This window comes from Coregonus lavaretus (assembly GCF_964263955.1).
Source record: "Coregonus lavaretus genome assembly, chromosome: 29".
Taxonomy (NCBI): domain Eukaryota; kingdom Metazoa; phylum Chordata; class Actinopteri; order Salmoniformes; family Salmonidae; genus Coregonus; species Coregonus lavaretus.
This window is the reverse complement of record NC_140016.1, coordinates 11,632,297-11,656,758: the sequence shown is the minus strand read 5'-3', so window position 1 is coordinate 11,656,758 and position 24,462 is coordinate 11,632,297. Positions and strand designations below refer to the sequence as shown.

The 24,462-nt window shown below is 42.9% G+C and overlaps 1 protein-coding gene across 1 annotated transcript; it reads right to left on the bottom strand.

Moving 5' to 3' along the window:
• Nucleotides 1-8,338: 8,338 nt before the first annotated feature.
• Nucleotides 8,339-23,471, bottom strand: enpp6 (ectonucleotide pyrophosphatase/phosphodiesterase 6). Its single transcript, XM_084147361.1, has 8 exons — nucleotides 23,197-23,471; nucleotides 14,231-14,410; nucleotides 13,811-13,922; nucleotides 13,569-13,710; nucleotides 13,136-13,315; nucleotides 12,588-12,725; nucleotides 10,600-10,726; nucleotides 8,339-9,426 (listed from the first exon to the last, which is right to left on the bottom strand). The coding sequence occupies exons 1-8, from the start codon at nucleotides 23,432-23,434 to the stop codon at nucleotides 9,221-9,223; spliced, it is 1,323 nt and encodes a 440-aa protein (XP_084003487.1). The 5' UTR covers nucleotides 23,435-23,471; the 3' UTR covers nucleotides 8,339-9,220.
• Nucleotides 23,472-24,462: the final 991 nt, after the last annotated feature.

Genomic DNA, 24,462 nt, shown 5'->3' with positions numbered 1-24,462 from the left:
AAACCTTTAAAAAATAAAACGTAATTCTACAGGTCCTTTTAGGTTTTAGTTTTTACTGAGCAGTTTTTATTTATTTTATGTAACTGATTTGACTTTGACCTGCCAGTTGACATTGCCATTTGTTTAGGTGTCAAATGTATAATCTTATAATCTCAGGTCACGTGTAATTACACTCCTACCATTGTTTGGCTATGTGTGGCTGTTAAGCTTTTTAAACATACTCTTCAGCCCCCTCTGCTGGCTCACATGAAGCTCTGGCACAATACCATGCATACACAGCTCTGCTAGCTAGACTTTACCTGACCCCTCTGCCATAAGGCCTACATAAGGCTGTCATGATAATATAACATGTATTAAACCGTTATGACAGCTGATGTCAGCTTATGACAACTGATTTACCGCTGTCATAACAGAAACCGTTGTTTAGGCTTGCTAATTGTCTGGGCATACAGCTAGACAATTAGTATACATAAGGAATGGTTTGTGTCATGACTGTGTCAAGTGCCATAACCTACATAAGCAGCTGTCATTATGGTTTATAATGCTATGACATTATTATGACAGTCTTACGTAGGGTTCAAGTGACATGTTATCCTAGTGATGTTAGGAGTGCAACATGTCCAGTCCATCCAACCTCTCTCTGTAGGGTACTATTGGTGTGTCAGAGTAACCCTCTGTTCCATGGTACTGAACCCATCCCCGATGCTGCTGTAGTCTTGCTGCATTACTTGATAACAAAATCCAAGTGTTTGAACTGGGCTCTTAGAGCTAACGTTTACATAGAATCAGGTCTCTCAGCACATTTTGGTACATTGTAAATACAGATTAAGGAAAGGCCTCAATGCCCGACAGGGATTCAGAGTTTCAAAGCGGTACTACACGGCAGTCATGGCCAACAATGGAAAAACCTAACTTTTCTTTTTATTGGAACAAAAATGTCACACTATTCCTGGTGCTATTACCTGTGGTATTTTCCTGTTGAATGCATTTGATGTTCAAATTAACAACAAGGGACTTTTGAATATGGACAACGTCGAAAACCATCCCCTTTATAGAGGCAGATAAGGTCAGTCCTCTCTCTTTATAGAGGCAGATAAGGTCAGTCCTCTATTTATAGAGGCAGATAAGGTACTCTCTCCCCACCCCTCTGAGTTGTTTTCATATTTAACGCTACGTTGGCAGATGCTCTCTAATACAACTACCTCCACAACAGCAGAGTAGTGGCTCTCCTCTTACAAATCACTGTCATCAGCCTGTATCCTGTGAATGTCAATGTAAAAGCTCTTGAAATGACTCACACACAGACCATGTCAAAGTGCTGGACTGACTCTCCTATTGTCATTCTCACCTGGATGCATTACTTAGCCCCTCTCTCTGTCTGACTTTACTTAGCCCCTCTCTCTGTCTGACTTTACTTAGCTCCTCTCTCTGTCTGACTTTACTTAGCCCCTCTCTCTGTCTGACTTTACTTAGCTCCTCTCTCTGTCTGACTTTACTTAGCCCCTCTCTCTGTCTGACTTTACTTAGCTCCTCTCTCTGTCTGACTTTACTTAGCTCCTCTCTCTGTCTGACTTTACTTAGCTCCTCTCTCTGTCTGACTTTACTTAGCCCCTCTCTCTGTCTGACTTTACTTAGCCCCTCTCTCTGTCTGACTTTACTTAGCCCCTCTCTCTGTCTGACTTTACTTAGCCCCTCTCTCTGTCTGACTTTACTTAGCCCCTCTCTCTGTCTGACTTTACTTAGCTCCTCTCTCTGTCTGACTTTACTTAGCCCCTCTCTCTGTCTGACTTTACTTAGCTCCTCTCTCTGTCTGACTTTACTTAGCCCCTCTCTCTGTCTGACTTTACTTAGCTCCTCTCTCTGTCTGACTTTACTTAGCCCCTCTCTCTGTCTGACTTTACTACAGGGGTTCTTCTCACGCAATTCTCACTTTCTGACTCTCTCCTTTCCCCAACAGAAATGTAATCACTTCTGTGCAGTTTGATTAGGGGGGGATTTCTCCTCTGCTCTATTTAATGATGTTAAGGATATCAAAGGTCAAAGGTGACCTCTTATAGCACAGCATTTACGTAGGGTACATCACCGTCCTCTCAGCACTCTGTTGTGTACCATCAGTACCCATGTCTCATACAGTGTGATGATGAGCATATGAAGGGAGTGGTGTCAACCTTATCACTTTGGTAGTACGGTTCCAGTCCAATGACAACACATTGAAAAGGTCCATTTTCAGTTTTTGTGAGCTCTTTTGAAATAATGATCAACATCATCAATTCCCTCTGAAATCAAAAGGGAGAATTGCAGCCAAGACTGCCTTGTATTGTCATGTTTGCACTGAAATAAATGCCTGTTCTCTGGTTGCTGTAAAAGCCATCCAAGAAGGATGTTCTGTTTATATTGAAAATATTTCATATGAAATGCTGACAGTCCATGAAATGTCTTCCCTTAACATTGCGGATTTATAATGGAGTTCAATAACATTGTTTCTAATTGTGACGGTATGTCATACTGTAGATGATCTTTATCTGTCATGCCTAGTAAAATAATGTAAACAATAAGAGGGATTTTTTATGTCTATAATATCTAAGTCCCTTTTTGTGTAGTCATGGTGTTTACTGTTGTTCTAGTGTGTGTGATATAACCTTTGGGGATTGTTACTTTTTAAGATAATAAAATAACATGTTTGGTTATATGTCTTGAATTTCTTTATTTAATGGAAGACCAGGGGCTGTATGTATTAAGTGTCTCGAAGTAGGGCTGCTGATTTGGGATCAGTTTAGCCTTTTAGATCACATTGAACAACATGATATGGACCAGGGGGACCTGATCCTAGATCAGCACTGCTACTCTGAGACGCTTGATACAGCCCCTGAAATAACTTGTTTTCACCGGTAGATGAGGCTAAAGCACCTCCAACCCACGCCTGAGCTGCAATCTATCTCCACTAAATGGAGTTCTTGGCTCAAACTTTGGCTACAACAACAAAACTATTTCTTCTCAGCAACCTCCATCCACTCCACCCATGGGTTCCTAACTACTTTATATGACATGTACACTATATATACAAAAGTATGTGGACACCCCTTCAAATGAGTGGATTCGGCTATTTCAGCCACAGCCGTTGCTGACAGGTGTATAAAATTGAGCACGCAGCCATGCAATCTCCTTAGACAAACATTGGCAGTAGAATGATCTTACTGAAGAGCTCAGTGACTTTCATCGTGGCACCGTCATAGGATGCCACCTTTCCAACAAGTCAGTACGTACAACTTCTGCCCTGCTAGAGCTTCCCCGGTCAACTGTAAGTGCTGTTATTGAGAAGTGAAAACGTCTAGGAGCGACAACGGCTCAGCCGCGAAGTGGTAGGCCACACAAGCTCACAGAACGGGACCGCCGAGTACTGAAGCTCGTAGTGCGTAAAAATCGTCTGTCCTTTGTTGCAACACTCACTACCGAGTTCCAAACTGCCTCTGGAAGCAAAGTCAGCACAATAACTGTCTGTCGGGAGCTTCATGAAATGAGTTTCCATGGCCGAACAGCCGCACACAAGCCTAAGATCACCATGCTCAATGCCAAGTGTCGGCTGGAGTGGTGTAAAGTTTGCTACCATTGGAGTGATAAATCACGCTTCACCATCTGGCAGTCCAACGGACGAATCTGGGTTTGGCGGATGCCAGGAGAACGCTACAGTTGAAGTCGGAAGTTTACATACACCTTAGCCAAATACATTTAAACTCAGTTTTTCACAATTCCTGACATTTAATCCTAGTAAAAATTCCCTGTCTTAGGTCAGTTAGGATCACCACTTTATTTGAAGAATGTGAAATGTCAGAATAATAGTAGAGAGAATTATTTATTTCAGCTTTTATTTCTTTCATCACATTCCCAGTGGGTCAGAAATTTACATACACTCAATTAGTATTTGGTAGCATTGCCTTTAAATTGTTTAACTTGGGTCAAACGTTTCGGGTAGCCTTCCACAAGCTTCCCACAATAAGTTGGGTGAATTTTGGCCCATTCCTCCTGACAGAGCTGGTGTAACTGAGTCAGGTTTGTAGGCCTCCTTGCTCACACACGCTTTTTCTGTTCTGCCCACACATTTTCTATAGGATTGAGGTCAGGGCTTTGTGATGGCCACTCCAATACCTTGACTTTGTTGTCCTTAAGCCATTTTGGCACAACTTTGGAAGTATGCGTGGGGTCATTGTCCATTCGGAAGACCCATTTGCGACCAAGCTTTAACTTCCTAACTGATGTCTTGAGATGTTGCTTCAATATATCCACATAATTTTCCTTCCTCATGATGCCATCTATTTTGTGAAGTGCACCAGTCCCTCCTGCAGCAAAGCACCCCCACAGCACGATGCTGCCACCCTCGTGCTTCACGGTTGGGATGGTGTTCTTCGGCTTGCAAGCTCCTCACTTTTTCCTCCAAACATAACGATGGTCATTATGGCCAAACAGTTCTATTTTTGTTTCATCAGACCAGAGAACATTTCTCCAAAAAGTATGATCTTTGTCCCCATGTGCAGTTGCAAACCGTAGTCTGGCTTTTTAATGGCGGTTTTGGAGCAGTGGCTTCTTCCTTGCCGAGCGGCCTTTCAGGTTATGTCGATATAGGACACATTTTACTGTGGATATAGATACTTTTGTACCTGTTTCCTCCAGCATCTTCACAAGGTCCTTTGCTGTTGTTCTGGGATTTATTTGCACTTTTCGCACCAAAGTACGTTAATCTCTAGGAGACAGAACGTGTCTCCTTCCTGAGCGGTATGACAGCTGCGTGGTCCCATGGTGTTTATACTTGTTGTTTATACTATTGTTTGTACAGATGAATGTGGTACCTTCAGGCATTTGGAAATTGCTCCCAAGGATGAAACAGACTTGTGGAGGTCTACAATTTATTTTCTGAGGTTTTGGCTGATTTCTTTTGATTTTCCCATGATTTCAAGCAAAGAGGCACTGAGTTTGAAGGTAGGCCTTGAAATACATCCACAGGTACACCTCCAATTGACTCAAATGATGTCAATTAGCCTATCAGAAGCTTCTAAAGCCATTACATCATTTTCTGGAATTTTCCAAGCTGTTTAAAGGCACCGTCAACTTAGTGTATGTAAACATCTGACCCACTGGAATTGTGAAACAGTGAATTATAAGTCAAATAATCTGTCTGTAAACAATTGTTGGAAAAATTACTTGTGTCGTACACAAAGTAGATGTCCTAACCGACTTGGCAAAGCTATAGTTTGTTAACAAAAAATGTGTGGAGTGGTTGAAGAGTTTTAATGACTCCAACCTAAGTGTATGTAAACTTCCGACTTCAATTGTACCTTCCCCAATGCATAGTGCCGACTGTAAAGTTTGGTGGAGGAGAAATAATTGTCTGGGGCTGTTTTTCATGGTTCGGGCTAGGTTCCCTTAGTTCCAGTGAAGGGAAATCTTAACGCTACAGCATACAATTACATTCTAGATTATTCTGTGCTTCCAACTTTGTGGCAACAGTTTGGGGAAGGCCCTTTCCTGTTTCAGCATGTCAATGCCCCCGTGCACAAAACGAGGTCCATACAGAAATGTTTTGTAGAGATCGGTGTGGAAGAACTTGACTGGCCTGCACAGAGCCCTGACCTCAACCCCATCGAACACCTTTGGGATGAATTGGAACGCCAACTGCGAGCCAGGCCTAATCGCCCATCATCAGTGCCTGACCTCACTAATCACTACATCTTGGGTCTACTAAGAGCAGAGAGTGGATAAGTGAATTAGTGCTCACAGACTGTAACATGACCCAGTGATAACAGTGTGAGGACCGACCAAGATCGACAACGACCACATCCTAACATATTTTGGCTTAATCATAATATGATTAGCCTGCTTAATTCTGAATTCTGAAGTAAAGTTCTACAAATGTTTTCCATTTACCTATGTATCAGATGTCAGTATACAGAATTCTAGGCCTCAGAAACTGACAATCCAATCTTGAACATGCTAGACTGCTGAATTTCACTCAGTGTACCCAAAGCAGCAGATGTCTCACCGTTCTCATTGTTCAATTGAAAGTTGTCTCAGTTTCATATCAACCAACGTCTGTAATGAAGCATATATAGGTAATTCAGAATGACTACAGTGGCAAGAAAAGTATGTGAACCCTTTGGAATTACCTGGATTTCTGCATAAATTGGTCATAAAATGTCATCTAATCTTCATCTACTTTACAACAATAGACAAACACAGTCTGCTTAAACTAATAACACACTAATTATTGTATTTTTCTTGTCTATATTGAATACATCATTTAAACATTCACAGTGTAGGTTGGAAAAAGTATGTGAACCCCTAGGCTAATGACTTCTCCAAAAGCTAATTGGAGTGTCACGCCCTGACTCTAGGGACTTGTATTTGTTGAGTCAGGGTGTGTATTTTCTGTGTTGGGTTTGTCTAGGTTAGTTTCTAGATCGTTTAGATCTATGTTGGCCAGGGTGGTTCCCAATCAGAGGCAGCTGTAGCTCGTTGTCTCTGATTGGGGACCATACTTAGGTAGCCTGTTGGCACTAGTGGGGTGTGGGATCTTGTTCCGTGTAAGGTATGTTGTGTGTATATGCTACCTTGGACGTCACGTTTCGTTTGTTGTTTTGTCGTGGTGTTTAGTCGTAAATAAACATGTATGCTTATCACGCTGCGCCTTGGTCCGTCTCGTCCGTAAACGATCGTGACATGGAGTCAGCTAACCTGGAGTCTAATCAATGAGACGAGATTGGAGATCTTGGTTAGAGCTGCCCTGCCCTATAAAAAATGCTCACAAAATTTGAGTTTGCTGTTCATAAGAAGCATTGCCTGATGTGAACCATGCCTCGAACAAAAGAGATCTCAGAAGACCTAAGATTAAGAATTTCTGACTTGCATAAAGCTGGAAAGGGTTACAAAAGTATTTCTAAAAGCCTTGATGTTCATCAGTCCACGGTAAGACAAATAGTCCGAAATTGAGAAAGTTCAGCACTGTTGCTACTCTCCCTAGGAGTGGCCGTCCTGCAGAGATGACTGCAAGAGCACAGCACGGAATGCTCAATGAGGTTAAGAAGAATCCTAGAGTGTCAGCTAAAGACTTACAGAAATCTCTGGAACATGCTACAATTTCTGTTGACGAGTCTACGATACGTAAAACACTAAACAAGAATGGTGTTCATGGGAGGACACCACGGAAGAAGCCACGGCTGTCCAAAAAAAACATTGCTGCACGTCTGAAGTTCGCAAGAAAGCACCTGGATGTTCCACATCGCTACTGCCAAAATATTCGGTGGACAGAAGAAACTAAAGTTGAGTTGTTTGGAAGGAACACAACACTATGTGTGAAAAAAAAAAAAGGCACAGCACACCAACATAAAACCTCATCCCACCTGTAAAGTATGGTGGAGGGAGCATCATGGTTTGGGGCTGCTTTGCTGCCTCAGGGCCTGGACAGCTTGCTATCATCAACGGAAAAATGAATCCCAAGTTTATCAAGACATTTTGCAGGAGAATGTAAAGCTATCTGTCCGCCAATTGAAGCTCAACAGAAGTTGGGTGATGCAACAGGACAACGACCCAAAACACAGAAGTAAATCAACAACAGAATAGCTTCAACAGAAGAAAATACGCCTTCTGGAGTGGCCCAGTCAGAGTCCTGACCTCAACCCGATTGAGATACTGTGGCATGACCTCAAGAGAGTGGTTCACACCAGACATCCTAAGAATATTGCTGAACTGAAACAGTTTTGTAAAGAGGAATGGTCCAAAATTCCTCCTGACCGTTGTGCAGGTCTGATCCGCAACTACAGAAAACGTTTGGTTGAGGTTATTGCTGCCAAAGGAGGGTCAACCAGTTATTAAATCCAAGGGTTCACATACTTTTCCCACCCTGCACTGTGAATGTTTACATGGTGTGTTCAATAAAGACATGAAAACGTATAATTATTAGTGTGTTATTAGTTTAAGCACACTGTGTTTGTCTATTGTTGTGACTTAGAAGAAGATCAGATCAAATTCTATGACCAATTTATGCAGAAATTCAGTTAATTCCAAAGGGTTCACATACTTTTTCTTGCCACTGTATATAATGTTGAGACCTGTGAGTCATGCCTTTTAAAGCCATGCTCTACCACCATGCTATTGACCTTGCCTTTTTACCAGGCCTTCTGCATTTCCACATGACCTCTTGAACCCTAAAGCTCTGTATTACAATGTTTACTTTGACTGGATCCAGGAAGTAAAGTCTCTTTTACCTTGTCAAAGTCAACTTGCTACTTCAAAATTCCCGCTTACCACAGCCTTAGATAGACAGTATATTATACAGCCCAGGAGACAAGATCACAGATTATTTTTCAGGGTTTTATTGATCAATCTAATTAATAGAAACACCACAGAGCTTTTCCATGGAAGTCTGAAGATTTGCGGCAATAAACAAAGGTGACAATAAGTACAAAACTACATTTACTTCATTACATTTACTTCATTACATTTACTTCAGTACAGAACAATGCAGAGAGAAGTTCTTCTAAACCTCATATTCAAACAATTATAAAAAATACATCATTCTTTCATCCAACCCTCCTTCACAGATACAATGATGAAGAGGACGTTGATGCTGTACGGAATTTACGGCACTCATGTTAGCTCCTTTGGCAGCAGCAAATCATGATAGAGATGATGGGGAACTAAGGTTGGTCCAGATTACTTATAAAATGTTTTGGTTTGCAAAGAGAGTTTTTGGTAATATTATATAAACTGAAGGCACTGTCAATCCATATTTAAATATAAAACCTGTGTGATCAATGTGCTTTGTAGTTTTCACTGTCATGTTTAGAATAGGAAATGCTTTGGAAACCTGCGTTGGCTCAGGTGCCATGATAGGGTAGATTGCCATCAGAACCATGTATTTATAGAGTTGGGCCATTGAGATTTCTTCATTTACATGACACTACAACATTCTATGGCAGCCATGTTAGCTCCCCATTAACATTACATTGGGAATATTTAAATCATGCTATGTAACAGAATGTCTAGAATTAGAACAACATTTTAAAGTTGGCCCAACTCAACTACATGGCTCTGCCCATAGAATTAGGAATTACAACACAAAATAAGAATTTAATAGGATATCTATGGCTCTGCCTGCCATTATCAGTGCATTATGGAGCTATGTGGGTCTATGACATCATCCACTCTAGTGAATGACAGAATCTCTCCGGTTCTAAGCCTGTAGAGACAGCACCAGGGCCATTAGACCCAGAACCCAGAAAGGACTAGGCCAGGCCAGGCCCACAGAGCCACTGAGAAGATACTCCACCCGGGACCAGGAACCGTTGTTGGGCAGAGGCACAATCCCCAGAGTCCTACACATCAAGTTGTACACATCCACTGCTCTGATAGGGGCCGCACGAACATTCCTCTTGAAATCTGTAGGTAAGAAGACAATTTGTTGATTATTATACCTGTGGGTGTTATCATGGCAAAGACAGTACAGCAGACAGAATACAAATTATTTTATGGGTCACTTCCAAAGTACAGTAGTGTTATTTGATAATGATAAGATTGATAAGAGTCATAACAACCCTGATTACAATAGTTCAATAAAGTTATAGGCAGTACAGCTCAGGTCATGTTAATGATCACTACTTATGAGAGTGATGCTGTAGTACACAGGCACTGTGTTTACTATGCACAGTACATTGGGATCCTATATCTATATATACACTGAACATAAATATAAACGCAACATGTAAAGTGTTGGTCCCATTTTTCATGAGCTGAAATAAAATATCCAAGAAAATATGCACAAAAAGCTTATTTCTCTCAGATTTTGTGTACAAATGTGTTTACATCCCTGTTAGTGAGCATTTCTCCTTTGCCAAGATAATCCATCCACCTGACAGGTGTGGCATATCAAGAAGCTGATTCAACAGCATGATCATTACAAAGGTACACCTTGTGCTGGGGACAATAATTCCACTCTAAAATGTGCAGTTTTGTCACACAACACAATGCCACAGATGTCTCAAGTTTTGAGGGAGCATGCAATTGGCATGCTGTGACTACAGGAATGTCCAACAGAACTGTTGCCAGAGAATGTAATGTTAATTTCTATTTCTATTCTATTCTATTTCAACCATAAGCCGCCTACAACATCGTTTTAGAGAATTTGGCAGTACATCCAACCGGCCTCACAACCGCAGACCGCGAGCAACCACGCCAGCCCAGGACCTCCACATCCAGCTTCTTCACCTGCGGGATCATCTGAGGCGGGGGAGGGAGTGCTGAGGAGTATTTATGTCTGTAAAAAAGCCCTTTTGTGGGGAAAAAACTCATTCTGATTGGCTGGGCCTGGCTCCCCAGTGGGTGGACTTGGCTCCCAGGTGGGTGGGCCTATGCCCTCTCAGACCCACCCATGGCTGTGCCCCTGCCCAGTCGTTAAATCCAAAGATTAGTGCCTAATGAATTTATTTCAATTGACAGATTGCCTTCTATGAACTGTAACTCAGTAAAATCTTTGAAATTGTTGCATGTTGCGTTTATATTTTTGTTCAGTATAATTCTATGACTATGAAGGCCTACTGATCAGACAGTTGTTACCTGGTCCCTGTGCTAAGAAGAAGCCCCTCATGTCCACAAACTCATTGTCGTAGCCGTGCCAACCATGCTGCCATCCCTGCGGCTCTGGTGAACTGCTGTTCTGCCAGAAAGGCAGTTTGGACTTGCTCTGAAAACAGAGGCAGCCATGTCAGTACGTAATGGCTTAAAAGACAGTGGAATTAATGTTAGCCTACTTCTTCAATTATAGCCCATTATAGCACACATGGACACTAAGGTCTTGTCCCAAATGGAACTCTGCTCCCTATATACAGTGGGGGAAAAAAGTATTTAGTCAGCCACCAATTGTGCAAGTTCTCCCACTTAAAAAGATGAGAGAGGCCTGTAATTTTCATCATAGGTACACGTCAACTATGACAGACAAAATGAGACAAAAAAATCCAGAAAATCACATTGTAGGATTTTTTATGAATTTATTTGCAAATTATGGTGGAAAATAAGTATATGGTCAATAACAAAAATTTCTCGATACTTTGTTATATACCCTTTGTTGGCAATGACACAGGTCAAACGTTTTCTGTAAGTCTTCACAAGGTTTTCACACACTGTTGCTGGTATTTTGGCCCATTCCTCCATGCAGATCTCCTCTAGAGCAGTGATGTTTTGGGGCTGTCGCTGGGCAACACAGACTTTCAACTCCCTCCAAAGATTTTCTATGGGGTTGAGATCTGGAGACTGGCTAGGCCACTCCAGGACCTTGAAATGCTTCTTACGAAGCCACTCCTTCGTTGCCCGGGCGGTGTGTTTGGGATCATTGTCATGCTGAAAGACCCAGCCACGTTTCATCTTCAATGCCCTTGCTGATGGAAGGAGGTTTTCACTCAAAATCTCACGATACATGGCCCCATTCATTCTTTCCTTTACACGGATCAGTCGTCCTGGTCCCTTTGCAGAAAAACAGCCCCAAAGCATGATGTTTCCACCCCCATGCTTCACAGTAGGTATGGTGTTCTTTGGATGCAACTCAGCATTCTTTGTCCTCCAAACACTTTTTACCAAAAGGTTCTATTTTGGTTTCATCTGACCATATGACATTCTCCCAATCCTCTTCTGGATCATCCAAATGCACTCTAGCAAACTTCAGAAGGGCCTGGTCATGTACTGGCTTAAGCAGGGGGACACGTCTGGCACTGCAGGATTTGAGTCCCTGGCGGCGTAGTGTGTTACTGATGGTAGGCTTTGTTACTTTGGTCCCAGCTCTCTGCAGGTCATTCACTAGGTCCCCCCGTGTGGTTCTGGGATTTTTGCTCACCGTTCTTGTGATCATTTTGACCCCACTGGGTGAAATCTTGCGTGGAGCCCCAGATCGAGGGAGATTATCAGTGGTCTTGTATGTCTTCCATTTCCTAATAATTGCTCCCACAGTTGATTTCTTCAAACCAAGCTGCTTACCTATTGCAGATTCAGTCTTCCCAGCCTGGTGCAGGTCTACAATTTTGTTTCTGGTGTCCTTTGACAGCTCTTTGGTCTTGGCCATAGTGGAGTTTGGAGTGTGACTGTTTGAGGTTGTGGACAGGTGTCTTTTATACTGATAACAAGTTCAAACAGGTGCCATTAATACAGGTAACGAGTGGAGGACAGAGGAGCCTCTTAAAGAAGAAGTTAAGGGTCTGTGAGAGCCAGAAATCTTGCTTGTTTGTAGGTGACCAAATACTTATTTTCCACCATAATTTGCAAATAAATTCATTAAAAATCCTACAATGTGATTTTCTGGATTTTTTTGTCTCCATTTGTCTGTCATAGTTGACGTGTACCTATGATGAAAATTACAGGCCTCTCTCATCTTTTTAAGTGGGAGAACTTGCACAATTGGTGGCTGACTAAATAAAAAAATTCCCCACTGTAGTGCACTACTTTTGACCAGGGCCCATAGAGCTAGTCAAAAGTAGTGCACTATATAGGGAATAGGGTGCCATTTGGAATGCACACTAGGTATATCATCACTGAGATGTGACGTGTCAAAGCCTTACCTCTGTTATAAACCAGCCAGGGTCAGCCACCAGGGTCAGACTGGAGACAAACTTCCCCCCCTTGTAATGGAAGCGGTCAGGGACCTGATTCCTCCTGTAGACATTCATGTTCCGTACACTGCTCAGTACTGTGTAGACCTGCCATCAACACAACTCAGATTCACTATACATTCTATTAAAGGCTTTCTCTCCCTGTTTTTCTCAGGGAGAGGTGTAGCTACAAATTGCATCCCACTCTATTGGGCAGTAAGTAACCCCATGGTAATGACATATGGGACCTTCTCCTGTAAATTTTGCTACAGAAGTTATGGCTGGCTTGACTGAGGCCTTTCATATACATTGTTACGGATCAAACTTTGAACAGTTTGGAAATGTTTGTTTTTTGACAGGGAAGTGTAAACAAGTTACTAAATGTGCCAACATTACATGTTTGTTTCTGTTTACTATGGTAGAGAGGAGAAATCAGGGACGCATGTTTTTTCCAGTGTCCTTGGCTGGGTTGAAAGACAATTGGCCTGTATGGATGACAGAAATGGAAAGCAATTCACCTCCTCATATTTAGCTTGTTTTGGCCACAGACTGACGACAGGCCCCCTGTCCATCATCTTGACAACGTCAGACATGTTTATGTACGTCACAAGCTCAATGACTTTCTCCATCCACTTGATCTCTGTCATCCCATGGTCGGAAAACATGATGACGTTCAGCTCGTCACGCAGGTTCTTCTCCTGAAATACAGCAGGGTGGTGGTAACCTGTTTAGATCAAAGGCTGCGACTCAAATGGCACCCTATTCCCTATATAGTGCACTACTTTTGACCAAGGCCCTCTGGTCACAATGTACGCTCAACATTCTGACCACAATCAGCAGGCTATATCTGTTACTTTGTACAAATCATTGTAGCATGGAAACATTTTTGCTGGATTGAGTAGTTAATTTTTACTCTCTTTTCAATGTTTGGAAAACAATATAGGGCCTAACCTTAATCTTTTGGTTTAGCGCCTGGAAGGCGACGTCCAGCCTCTGAACAGCAGTCTTCACCTGAGAAGACATGGGGCCATAGTGATGCCCCTCTACGTCAATCTTCTCATAGTACACAGCAGCCATGTCTGCTCTGCCACTACTGATGAAGTAAACACAGGTTTGTTGTTATGGTGTTACTACACAACAGAATGGCACTACATTCCAAACCTGGCTGATTCCAAAACACCTCCATTTCTTACCGTAAAGCATCGAGAGCACTTTCAATAGAATCTGTCAGATTTTTCTCTGTGGGATTGTAGACGTATTCCTCACAGAACGAAGATCTCACACCCAGAATCTCCACCTCACAACCTGATAACAAGACAGTAGATAACAGGTGTCACATCACTGATCACTGTGCTTCTAGAAGGTTCACACTTGAGTTCATCTCAATGATCCAATTGGAATGTACATCAATGGAAGGCATTTCGTTTGATTCCAGAATATACAGCATCTGAATCCTGTGTTCTTGATATGACTGGTAGACAAAACATTTGAAATGCTTGAATAATTATAATTATATCCAAAACAATGTAATGCCACTGGGGGCCTTACTGTATTTATGTATTTATCTATTTCCAAAGCTCTGATCATTCTGAAATGTGCCAGAGTGTCCTTACCGGGCCAATAGTACATGAAGACTTTCTTCCCGAGTTTCTGCATGGTTACCCAGATGGGCTCAGACCCGTCCCACCACATTGGCAGCCGACTGTCTTGGTTGGTGCCAATTAGGAATTCCTTGAGAGAGCGCTGATCCCACATGTAATTCCCTGTCATTTGGTGCACTTCACAGTACCGGCCTGAAAACCCAGAAATTTCTTTTTTATTTCAGAAGTTAGATATGGACATGGATAAGACTTTTTATGGGCAAAGACTCAAGGGAGAGTAGTGATGTGTAGTGATGTGTACCAGCTTTATAAGGACATTTAAGTATTTCTGGCCCAGCTGCTAATTTCTATCCAGCTCGATCCAAAAGGGTTCCTGTGACTGAAAACTGTTGTCTACAGCTGAGTGTCAGTTCTAAACCATCATTTAGATGTTAACTAAGTTGGTTAATACTTCAGCTATTTTCATTAAACAACCCGTTGAACTGTAATTTGACTGTTGTGTATTTGTTGTGGGACATTGGGTAATGTTAAGTTTGCTGGCTAACCCCCCAGTGCTTTAAACACAGCCAGCATTCACAAAATCACTCACAAGATATGATGTATTGCATAACGGCAGTCAGGCGGATGCTTTTTGGTCACGGAGCCTACACTCTTAGAAAAAAGGGTTCCAAAATGGTTCTTCAGCTGTCCCCATAGGAGAACCCTTTTGGGTTCTACCTGGAACGCAAAAGGGTTCTACCTGGAACCCAAAAGGGTTCTACCTGGAACCATCATACCTGGAACCATCATATCAGTCCCAGGCAAGGGCCTGTTTCAGCCAGTTAACCTACACTCTTAGAAAAAAAAGGTGCTATTTAGAACCTTTAATGGTTATTCGGCTGTCCCCATAGGAGAACCCTTTGAAGAACCCTTTTTGGTTGCAGGTAGAACCCTTTTTGGTTCCAGGTAGAACCCTTTTGGGATTCATGTAGAACCCTCTGTAGAAAGGGTTCTACCTGGAACCCAAAAGGGTTCTACCTGAAACCAAAAGGATTCTACCTGCAACTAAAAAGGGTTGCCTGGGACTGATATGATGCAATAAAACAACATAAATGATTATCTCCGTGAGCGCTGCCGTCTTCATTCGTTAAAGTTGGATTATTGCTCAATTCTCTAGGTTCAATTTAGTTGAGACAGCGAGTGCTTTCTCCCCAACCCTTACAAAACACACACAGACTCAAGGTCATCCACACACACAGCAGTGTCTCATCCTCCCTTTCCCTAGCAGGCTCACACTACCTGGTATCACACAACTCACAACACAAACAGGACACTTAACCTAAAACAGAACTACAGTCACAACTCATAACACAACACTAACACAACTACAGTCACAACTCATAACACAACACTAACACAACTACAGTCACAACTCATAACACAACACTAAAACAACTACAGTCACAACTCATAACACAACACTAACACAACTACAGTCACAACTCATAACACAACACTAAAACAACTACAGTCACAACTCATAACACAACACTAACACAACTACAGTCACAACTCATAACACAACACTAAAACAACTACAGTCACAACTCATAACACAACACTAACACAACTACAGTCACAACTCATAACACAACACTAACACAACTACAGTCAAACCTCATACACGACAACACGTTGAGCAAGGCCACATCTTTTATTTTAACAACCCCTTCAATACTGCCATTGCTGTTTTTAGAGGCGCTCATGCAACTATGTGGTTCCTTATTAAACTCAGATGCCAGGAATGCAGCTAATCTAGGGGCTTTTGTTTTCTTATCTGCCTTTGGAGACACAGTTGGTTAGCAGAGTTACGACAATCAGAAATTACTCAAATAAATGCTCTGAATCCTTTTGGTAGGTCAGCGGCACAGCTCTGCCAAGAGTTTTTCCTCTGAGAAAAACAATCCAAACTGCAGCTGTGTTTTGTTAGCCACCTGCAGTAGTCTCTATGGAAATGTGAGGTTCAGTTTAAATACATTTACGTTTTCGTCATTTAGCAGATGCTCTTATCCAGAGAGACTTACAATTAGTGAGTGCATACATTTTCATACTGGCCCCCCGTGGTAAACGAACCCACAACCCTGGCGTTGCAAGCGCCACGCTCTACCAACTGAGCTACAGGGGCCTATAAATAGCACTGACAGGGTGAATGGGGGCCAGTACAGGACTTTTATAAGGCTACCTGTTATAATAGGTTGACTTAGCTTCAGAACACACGTATGTACTGTATAGAGATGCTAGAAGGAACATATTTGTACATTATTAATGTTATTTACTGCAGCGTTTCAGGGGAAATACTGCCCCCCCCCCCCCTCCCCAAAAGTTCCCAAAAGACCATACCACTCTCTTCCCTCAGTCCCTCCTGTGTCATGTGCTTTACAGATTATACAATGACCAAAGGTTGGTCTTCAGAATGACCTGCAAATTCCATTGGGAGTGTGAGGGAAACGTTAAATTGACAGTACCACCTGTGTGAAGTGTGGAACGTGCAGAAAAGTACCCACAATAAATAACAATTTCACAAGTAATATACAAATGCCCAAAACATATTCTCATGTATTGACACCTGGCCTTTTCTCAGCTCAGAGGCAGTCAATTAAAGACTGGCGACTACAAAGTATTTTTAAAACCTCCCGCTTTGGGCTGGATGTGTCAATGTGTAGTTCATACATGCATAATCTATGAGCAGAATTACTGTTTTACCTAAATTAGGCACGAAATCCCTAGTTTGAAAGCGACTGTTTACTGGAAGCTGTCCAGCGCTATTTCCCCCCAGGTGGACCAACCCCCAAGCAATTTGAGTTCCAACCAGTGGCATGTATTCATGGGTGCCAAGGGATACCAGGCTTCTCCAAAAGATTTACCAAGAAAAACATATTTTAAATACAATTTAAAATGTAGCTTTCGTCTCTCTGTGTTTCATAATTCTCCTTCAATTTGCAAGAGGCTGAATGTATCTCTCCGGAGAAAGCATCCGAGCGAGTGAAACAGCGCCCCCTCTGTCTCCGTATGTGTAGCCCATCTACCTGATGCTGTCTGGTCAAAAAGAGTATTACATTAATGCCGCCAGTAGCATTGAATGCAAGGGAAGCCAGTGAACATTTGGCCTCCCTTTAAATTATATATATTTTTATAATAGCCAATCAGCGTTGAGCTAAACTGAGTGAGTTCAACTGTGAATGGTCCTGGCACACCAAAATAAAGTGTCAAAGGAAGCAGGTTAGGATTTGGCTTCACACCAATCACATCACATCAAAAGCCAAACATCATTGACAGAAATGTTTTATTGTTGCATCCCCTTGTGTCGTTGTCCTCCGGTGGCTAGCTAGCTAAAATGGCCCTTTCCTAAATTAGCCATTGGATGGAGATAGGGATTTGGACTTGTGGTTTTACTTAATTCTCTGTAGGCCAAGGATCACAATGGCGATTCTGATCCATCCATAAATTCATACATTGTTGTGCCCCTAGCCTGAGAGGATAGAAGTTCAACATGTAGCTAGAAGTAGTAGGCTAATGTGAACTAGCTGGCCTGGCGTATTGTTGCCCATGAATGGAAGTTAGGCTAGCGAGCAAGCATTGTAGCCAGGTAGCCTAGGACAACAAAAACTAAAAGTGTGTTTCGGCAACATGAAAGAGAGGAGGATGGATTTGGCGTTTATCTACAAGTAGGGTGAGTCAACATGTTTTTTGTACTTGCACGCCCGCACAGAAATCAGCATAGGTGATTAGATGATGTTGAAGTTGAAATGGTGCTGAGATAGTGGAGGCAGCTCCTGTTTTCTTTGCGACTTGCTGTAACTCTCTGTGTTTCTAAATCAATAGTTGTTTAGTAATCCGAAAATGTCGGAAACATTACCTTGCTTGACCATGCTGTAGGTCATGTAACTGTTTGTTACATGCAATATGCTTTGTGGACTTCACCAGACAGATGTTGTTCTCCGGTTTTGTGATGAAACAAAGGTGTAGTTGAATTTATTCTGCCACTGTGTCTTCTAATTGTCACAACACAACGGTTGTAATATGGCATTTTGTTCCTGGCTTGGCTTCCCCAGTGATTTTACCCATGCACCGCTACTGGTTCCTCGCCATTTGAGTGACAGCTAGCAAGTTGCACACACAGCAGAGCGAGAGAAAGAGAGCAATGACGTGGCGCACATACAGTGGGGAAAAAAAGTATTTAGTCAGCCACCAATTGTGCAAGTTCTCCCACTTAAAAAGATGAGAGAGGCCTGTAATTTTCATCATAGGTACACGTCAATTATGACAGACAAATTGAGAAGAAAAAAATCAAGAAAATCACATTGTAGGATTTTTTCTGAATTTATTTGCAAATTATGGTGGAAAATAAGTATTTGGTCACCTACAAACAAGCACGATTTCTGGCTCTCACAGACCTGTAACTTCTTCTGTAAGAGGCTCCTCTGTCCTCCACTCGTTACCTGTATTAATGGCACCTGTTTGAACTTGTTATCAGTATAAAAGACACCTGTCCACAACCTCAAACAGTCACACTCCAAACTCCACTATGGCCAAGACCAAAGAGCTGTCAAAGGACACCAGAAACAAAATTGTAGACCTGCACCAGGCTGGGAAGACTGAATCTGCAATAGGTAAGCAGCTTGGTTTGAAGAAATCAACTGTGGGAGCAATTATTAGGAAATGGAAGACATACAAGACCACTGATAATCTCCCTCGATCTGGGGCTCCACGCAAGATCTCACCCTGTAGGGTCAAAATGATCACAAGAACGGTGAGCAAAAATCCCAGAACCACACGGGGGGACCTAGTGAATGACCTGCAGAGAGCTGGGACCAAAGTAACAAAGCCTACCATCAGTAACACACTACGCCGCCAGGGACTCAAATCCTGCAGTGCCAGACGTGTCCCCCTGCTTAAGCCAGTACATGTCCAGGCCCGTCTGAAGTTTGCTAGAGTGCATTTGGATGATCCAGAAGAGGATTGGGAGAATGTCATATGGTCAGATGAAACCAAAATATTACTTTTTGGTAAAAACTCAACTCGTCGTGTTTGGAGGACAAAGAATGCTGAGTTGCATCCAAAGAACACCATACCTACTGTGAAGCATCGGGGTGGAAACATCATGCTTTGGGGCTGTTTTTCTGCAAAGGGACCAGGACGACTGATCCGTGTAAAGGAAAGAATGAATGGGGCCATGTATCGTGAGATTTTGAGTGAAAACCTCCTTCCATCAGCAAGGGCATTGAAGATGAAACGTGGCTGGGTCTTTCAGCATGACAATGATCCCAAACACACCGCCCGGGCAACGAAGGAGTGACTTCGTAAGAAGCATTTCAAGGTCCTGGAGTGGCCTAGCCAGTCTCCAGATCTCAACCCCATAGAAAATCTTTGGAGGGAGTTGAAAGTCCGTGTTGCCCAGCGACAGCCCCAAAACATCACTGCTCTAGAGGAGATCTGCATGGAGGAATGGGCCAAAATACCAGCAACAGTGTGTGAAAACCTTGTGAAGACTTACAGAAAACGTTTGATCTGTGTCATTGCCAACAAAGGGTATATAACAAAGTATTGAGAAACTTTTGTTATTGACCAAATACTTATTTTCCACCATAATTTGCAAATAAAATCATAAAAAATCCTACAATGTGATTTTCTGGATTTTTTTTCTTATTTTGTCTGTCATAGTTGACGTGTACCTATGATGAAAATTACAGGCCTCTCTCATCTTTTTAAGTCGGAGAACTTGCACAATTGGTGGCTGACTAAATACTATTTTTCCCCACTGTATGTGATGTTTCACGCAATTTTTCGGGGACTACTTTTGGCTTGTGAGCGCGACTTTTAGAACTACTGGCTACAAAGTATACAAAAGTACCAGAGAATGTGTTTAATAATATACAGGAGGACAGTAAGAAGTACTCTCTCCTCTTTCTATGTGTCTGTACAGTATACTCTCACAAGTAGCCCCCTTCCCTGACTCCCTCCAAATAAACGTGTCTCTGAAAAGCTCCATCAGCTTTGAAATAGCCCCTTATGCATGGCTCTAGTCTAGCCCTGGGTGACTGGAGCGCCCTGTGTCAGATGCCCTGGGTAACTGGAGGGCCCTGTGTCGGATGCTCGGGGTAACTGGAGGGCCCTGTGTCAGATGCTCGGGGTGACTGGAGGGCCCTGTGTCAGATGCTCGGGGTAACTGGAGGGCCCTGTGTCAGATGCTCGGGGTAACTGGAGGGCCCTGTGTCGGATGCTCGGGGTGACTGGAGGGCCCTGTGTCAGATGCTCGGGGTAACTGGAGGGCCCTGTGTCAGATGCTCGGGGTAACTGGAGGGCCCTGTGTCGGATGCTCGGGGTAACTGGAGGGCCCTGTGTCGGATGCTCGGGGTGACTGGAGGGCCCTGTGTCAGATGCTCGGGGTAACTGGAGGGCCCTGTGTCAGATGGCCTTTGTCAGCTCTGTTTGGTTATGTTGCTAATGCCTGTGCACAAAATGGTGGTAGTAGCCTGAGCCGTGGCTTTGTTGAGGGGAATGTGCTCTACCAAAACAACTTACATCAGCAAATCATCCACAAAGTGATCTGGCGATTGGGAGGGATTTGACAGAATCTGTTGTCTTTGGGGCTTTACTGCTCTCCCCTCTGCCCCTCTGCCCCTCTGCTCTCTCTCTGCCAGGGGTTCAGCCTGGAGTGGAGATAGCCTACAGCCACTGACTGAGGAGCCATACAGACCAGGGCTGTTATTACTGAGATAGCCTACAGCCGCTGACTTAGGAGCCATACAGACCAGGGCTGTTATTACTGAGATAGCCTACAGCCGCTGACTGAGGAGCCATACAGACCAGGGCTGTTATTACTGAGATAGCCTACAGCCGCTGACTGAGGAGCCATACAGACCAGGGCTGTTATTACTGAGATAGCCTACAGCCGCTGACTGAGGAGCCATACAGACCAGGGCTGTTATTAATGAGATAGCCTACAGCCGCTGACTGAGGAGCCATACAGACCAGGGCTGTTATTACTGAGATAGCCTACAGCCGCTGACTGAGGAGCCATACAGACCAGGGCTGTTATTACTGAGATAGCCTACAGCCGCTGACTGAGGAGCCATACAGACCAGGGCTGTTATTACTGAGATAGCCTACAGCCGCTGACTGAGGAGCCATACAGACCAGGGCTGTTATTACTGAGATAGCCTACAGCCGCTGACTGAGGAGCCATACAGACCAGGGCTGTTATTACTGAGATAGCCTACAGCCGCTGACTGAGGAGCCATACAGACCAGGGCTGTTATTACTGAGATAGCCTACAGCCGCTGACTGAGGAGCCATACAGACCAGGGCTGTTATTACTGAGATAGCCTACAGCCGCTGACTGAGGAGCCATACAGACCAGGGCTGTTATTACTGAGATAGCCTACAGCCGCTGACTGAGGAGCCATACAGACCAGGGCTGTTATTACTGAGATAGCCTACAGCCGCTGACTGAGGAGCCATACAGACCAGGGCTGTTTTTACTGAAGTGAGCAGGCACTCCTTACATATATTATAAGCATAAATGTCACCAAACACAACATAAAGCCCCTATATAAGACCACCACTACTACCTACCTACATCTGTTGTTATGTCACTACTACACTGTCAGTGATGGTGTCGTTCTCTACCAGGACTCTGAAGAGGTCCAGTGAGAGAACTGATCAGGTGCAAAGCAGTGTATGTTGTTAAGTATGTGAGAGAACTGATCAGGTGCAAAGCAGTGTATTTTTTTTACATTTTTAGTCATTTAGCAGACGCTCTTATCCAGAGCGACTTACAGGAGCAATTAGGGTTAAGTGCCTTGCTCAAGGGCACATCGACAGATTTTTCACCTAGTCGGCTCGGGGATTAGAACCAGCGACCTTTCGGTTACTGGCACAACGCTCTTAACCACTAAGCTACCTGCCGCCCCATGTATGTATGTTGTTAAGTATGTATCGTATGGTTATTGTTACTGTATTAACGAAACTGACAGATTGTGTTCTGTGGCAAACTGTAAACGTTGTTGTTACTTTGGGTTAGTAAAGTGATTTAAACTTTAACTAGTTGTCCCCAGAGCGATATATTTAGAGTTAGGCCAACTTTTAGAATTTTGAATATTTTTCTAATTCTAGACATTTCGAGCCATAGCATTATTTAAATATTCCCCATGTAATGTTAATGGGGAGCTAACATGGCTGCCATAGAATGTTGAAGTGTCATGGAAATGCATCATAATGCAGAAACCGGATTGGCCCAACTCTCTAAATACATGGCTCTGGTTGTCCCTTGTTTTCACTCATACCATATGTAAGTGATACAATAGAGACAGTGTGGTTGCCAGGGGGGAGAGGCGCGTGGGGCTCTGCTACTGACGAGGCAGAGTCCTACTGCTTGAGGACCCAGGAAAGCTGTGCCAGGCTCCTGTCCATCAATGGATGTATTATACATCCATCACTGCATTAGGCTACTGTCAATGTCTACACAAAGTTTACAGAGTATGGCCTACTTCTGAAATGTTATCTCATCTGCCTTCCATTCCATGGTGTAAAGTTTCCTTTCATTCATTGTTGGGTTGATCATTTCTAAACCCAAGTTATCAAATCATTCATTAACAATGTATCATTCTGCAACAATATTGATGAGAATGATTGACCAATTATTATTTCAGTGTTGCCACAACAGAGTACAACACGCTACTTTACAACTTTGTACATAAACATCAAAGTTTAAACTCCACTGTCACTATATCCTATTTGTTCAGGCAAGCAATAAAGGTTCAAATGGATTCCACCTGTGAACTTACTATTTGTTCACACTATATGTCCAAGATAACAAAGAAATGGCTCCAAGTTCTTAAAATCTAATTTGGTGATCAATCATGGTCAACCTTTTGTAGCCTAATCTATATTTTTTCACAGCTGTAACTTTGAGGCACAGTCAGGTAAAATCATCTCACCTGTCATTAGTGAGTAGTAATTGGGGTATGAAAGGCTGGGGAAGTCGGGGGTCATATAATCCACTTTGACCCCATTATCCATTATCTCTTTAAACCCAGGCAAACTTTGCAGATCGTCCATGTAATCATATCGAAATCCATCGATGAGGAACACTAGAAGTTTGCGGCTGGCGAGGGAGGATCCCGACAAAAGCACTGCGAGAATGGCGATAGCGCACGCCAGGCTCTGTCTGGACATGATGGCTCGTGACGGTCCTCTGATATGCTCATGTAACGGTACTGAACGATGCGCGCGGAGGCAGGGGCCCCTATATGAGTAGGGGCGGGGCCAATGGCATTGTTATAGGGCTAGGCCTACTGCAGTTTGAGAATGAAAGTCCATGCACTCAGACTCACTCTAAGGAAAAACACTGAATGTTATTCTTTATTTTGTTTTATACATATTTAATAAGGGCCTAGGCCTATGTGATTGTTTTCTTTAATCATTTTTACAGTGGAAAATTAAAGTGACACCCTAAAGCCCACTGTAACATATGGAGAAAATTATATTTGCTGTTGAATAAAATTGACATTTCAAATAGTTGAATAAATCAAAATGTCATTGGATTATTGAAGACCAAGTTCCATATAATATCAATCAATGATGTATATAATACCCACAAAGCATTTTTACTCTAAACCCGTAATATCAATAATGACCAGCAGAGTGTATTCTTCTCATATATTTTCCTAAGGAACACTTGTACAACACATTATACAACGGGTAGGTTTAATCCTGAATGCTGATTGGTTAAAACCGCATTCCAGCCTGTGTCCATAGATACAGAACAAAAAGACTGAACGACTGGGTCCGGTCTCTGGCCTCCGAACCGATAGAACGAATGACCAGCCGGCTTGGGTAGCAACCCTAGATTTGTGTTAGGACAATATATTGTGGAAGGATGAAATAGTATGTACAAATTAATCAAAATAAGGTTTTTAATAAAAATATGTCAATCATTATTTGAATATGTTGGTAACCTCTTGTTTAAAAGTGATAATGCCCTCGAAGCCGGTGTTTGGAGGATATATTGGCACGGTTTGCCGGTCCGAGACGAACCGGTGCCAATATATCCTCCAAACCCCGGCTTTTCGGACATTATCACTTAAGTAGTACACTCTTAGAAAAAAGGGTTATTTGGCTGTCCCCATAGGATAACACCTGTTGGTTCCAGGTAGAACCCTTTTTGGTTCCAGGGAAAAAGAACCGTTGTAGAACCCTATTTG

Excerpts from the sequence above, each read along its gene's own strand:
- enpp6 (XM_084147361.1), bottom strand. The coding sequence starts at position 23,434 with ATGTCCAGACAGAGCCTGGCGTGCGCTATCGCCATTCTCGCAGTGCTT. Across the intron at positions 13,711-13,810 it reads AGTGCTCTCGATGCTTTACG|TAGTGGCAGAGCAGACATGG; the intron begins GTAAGAAATGGA and ends TTACTTCATCAG. Across the intron at positions 10,727-12,587 it reads CTGGCTGGTTTATAACAGAG|AGCAAGTCCAAACTGCCTTT; the intron begins GTAAGGCTTTGA and ends CTCTGTTTTCAG.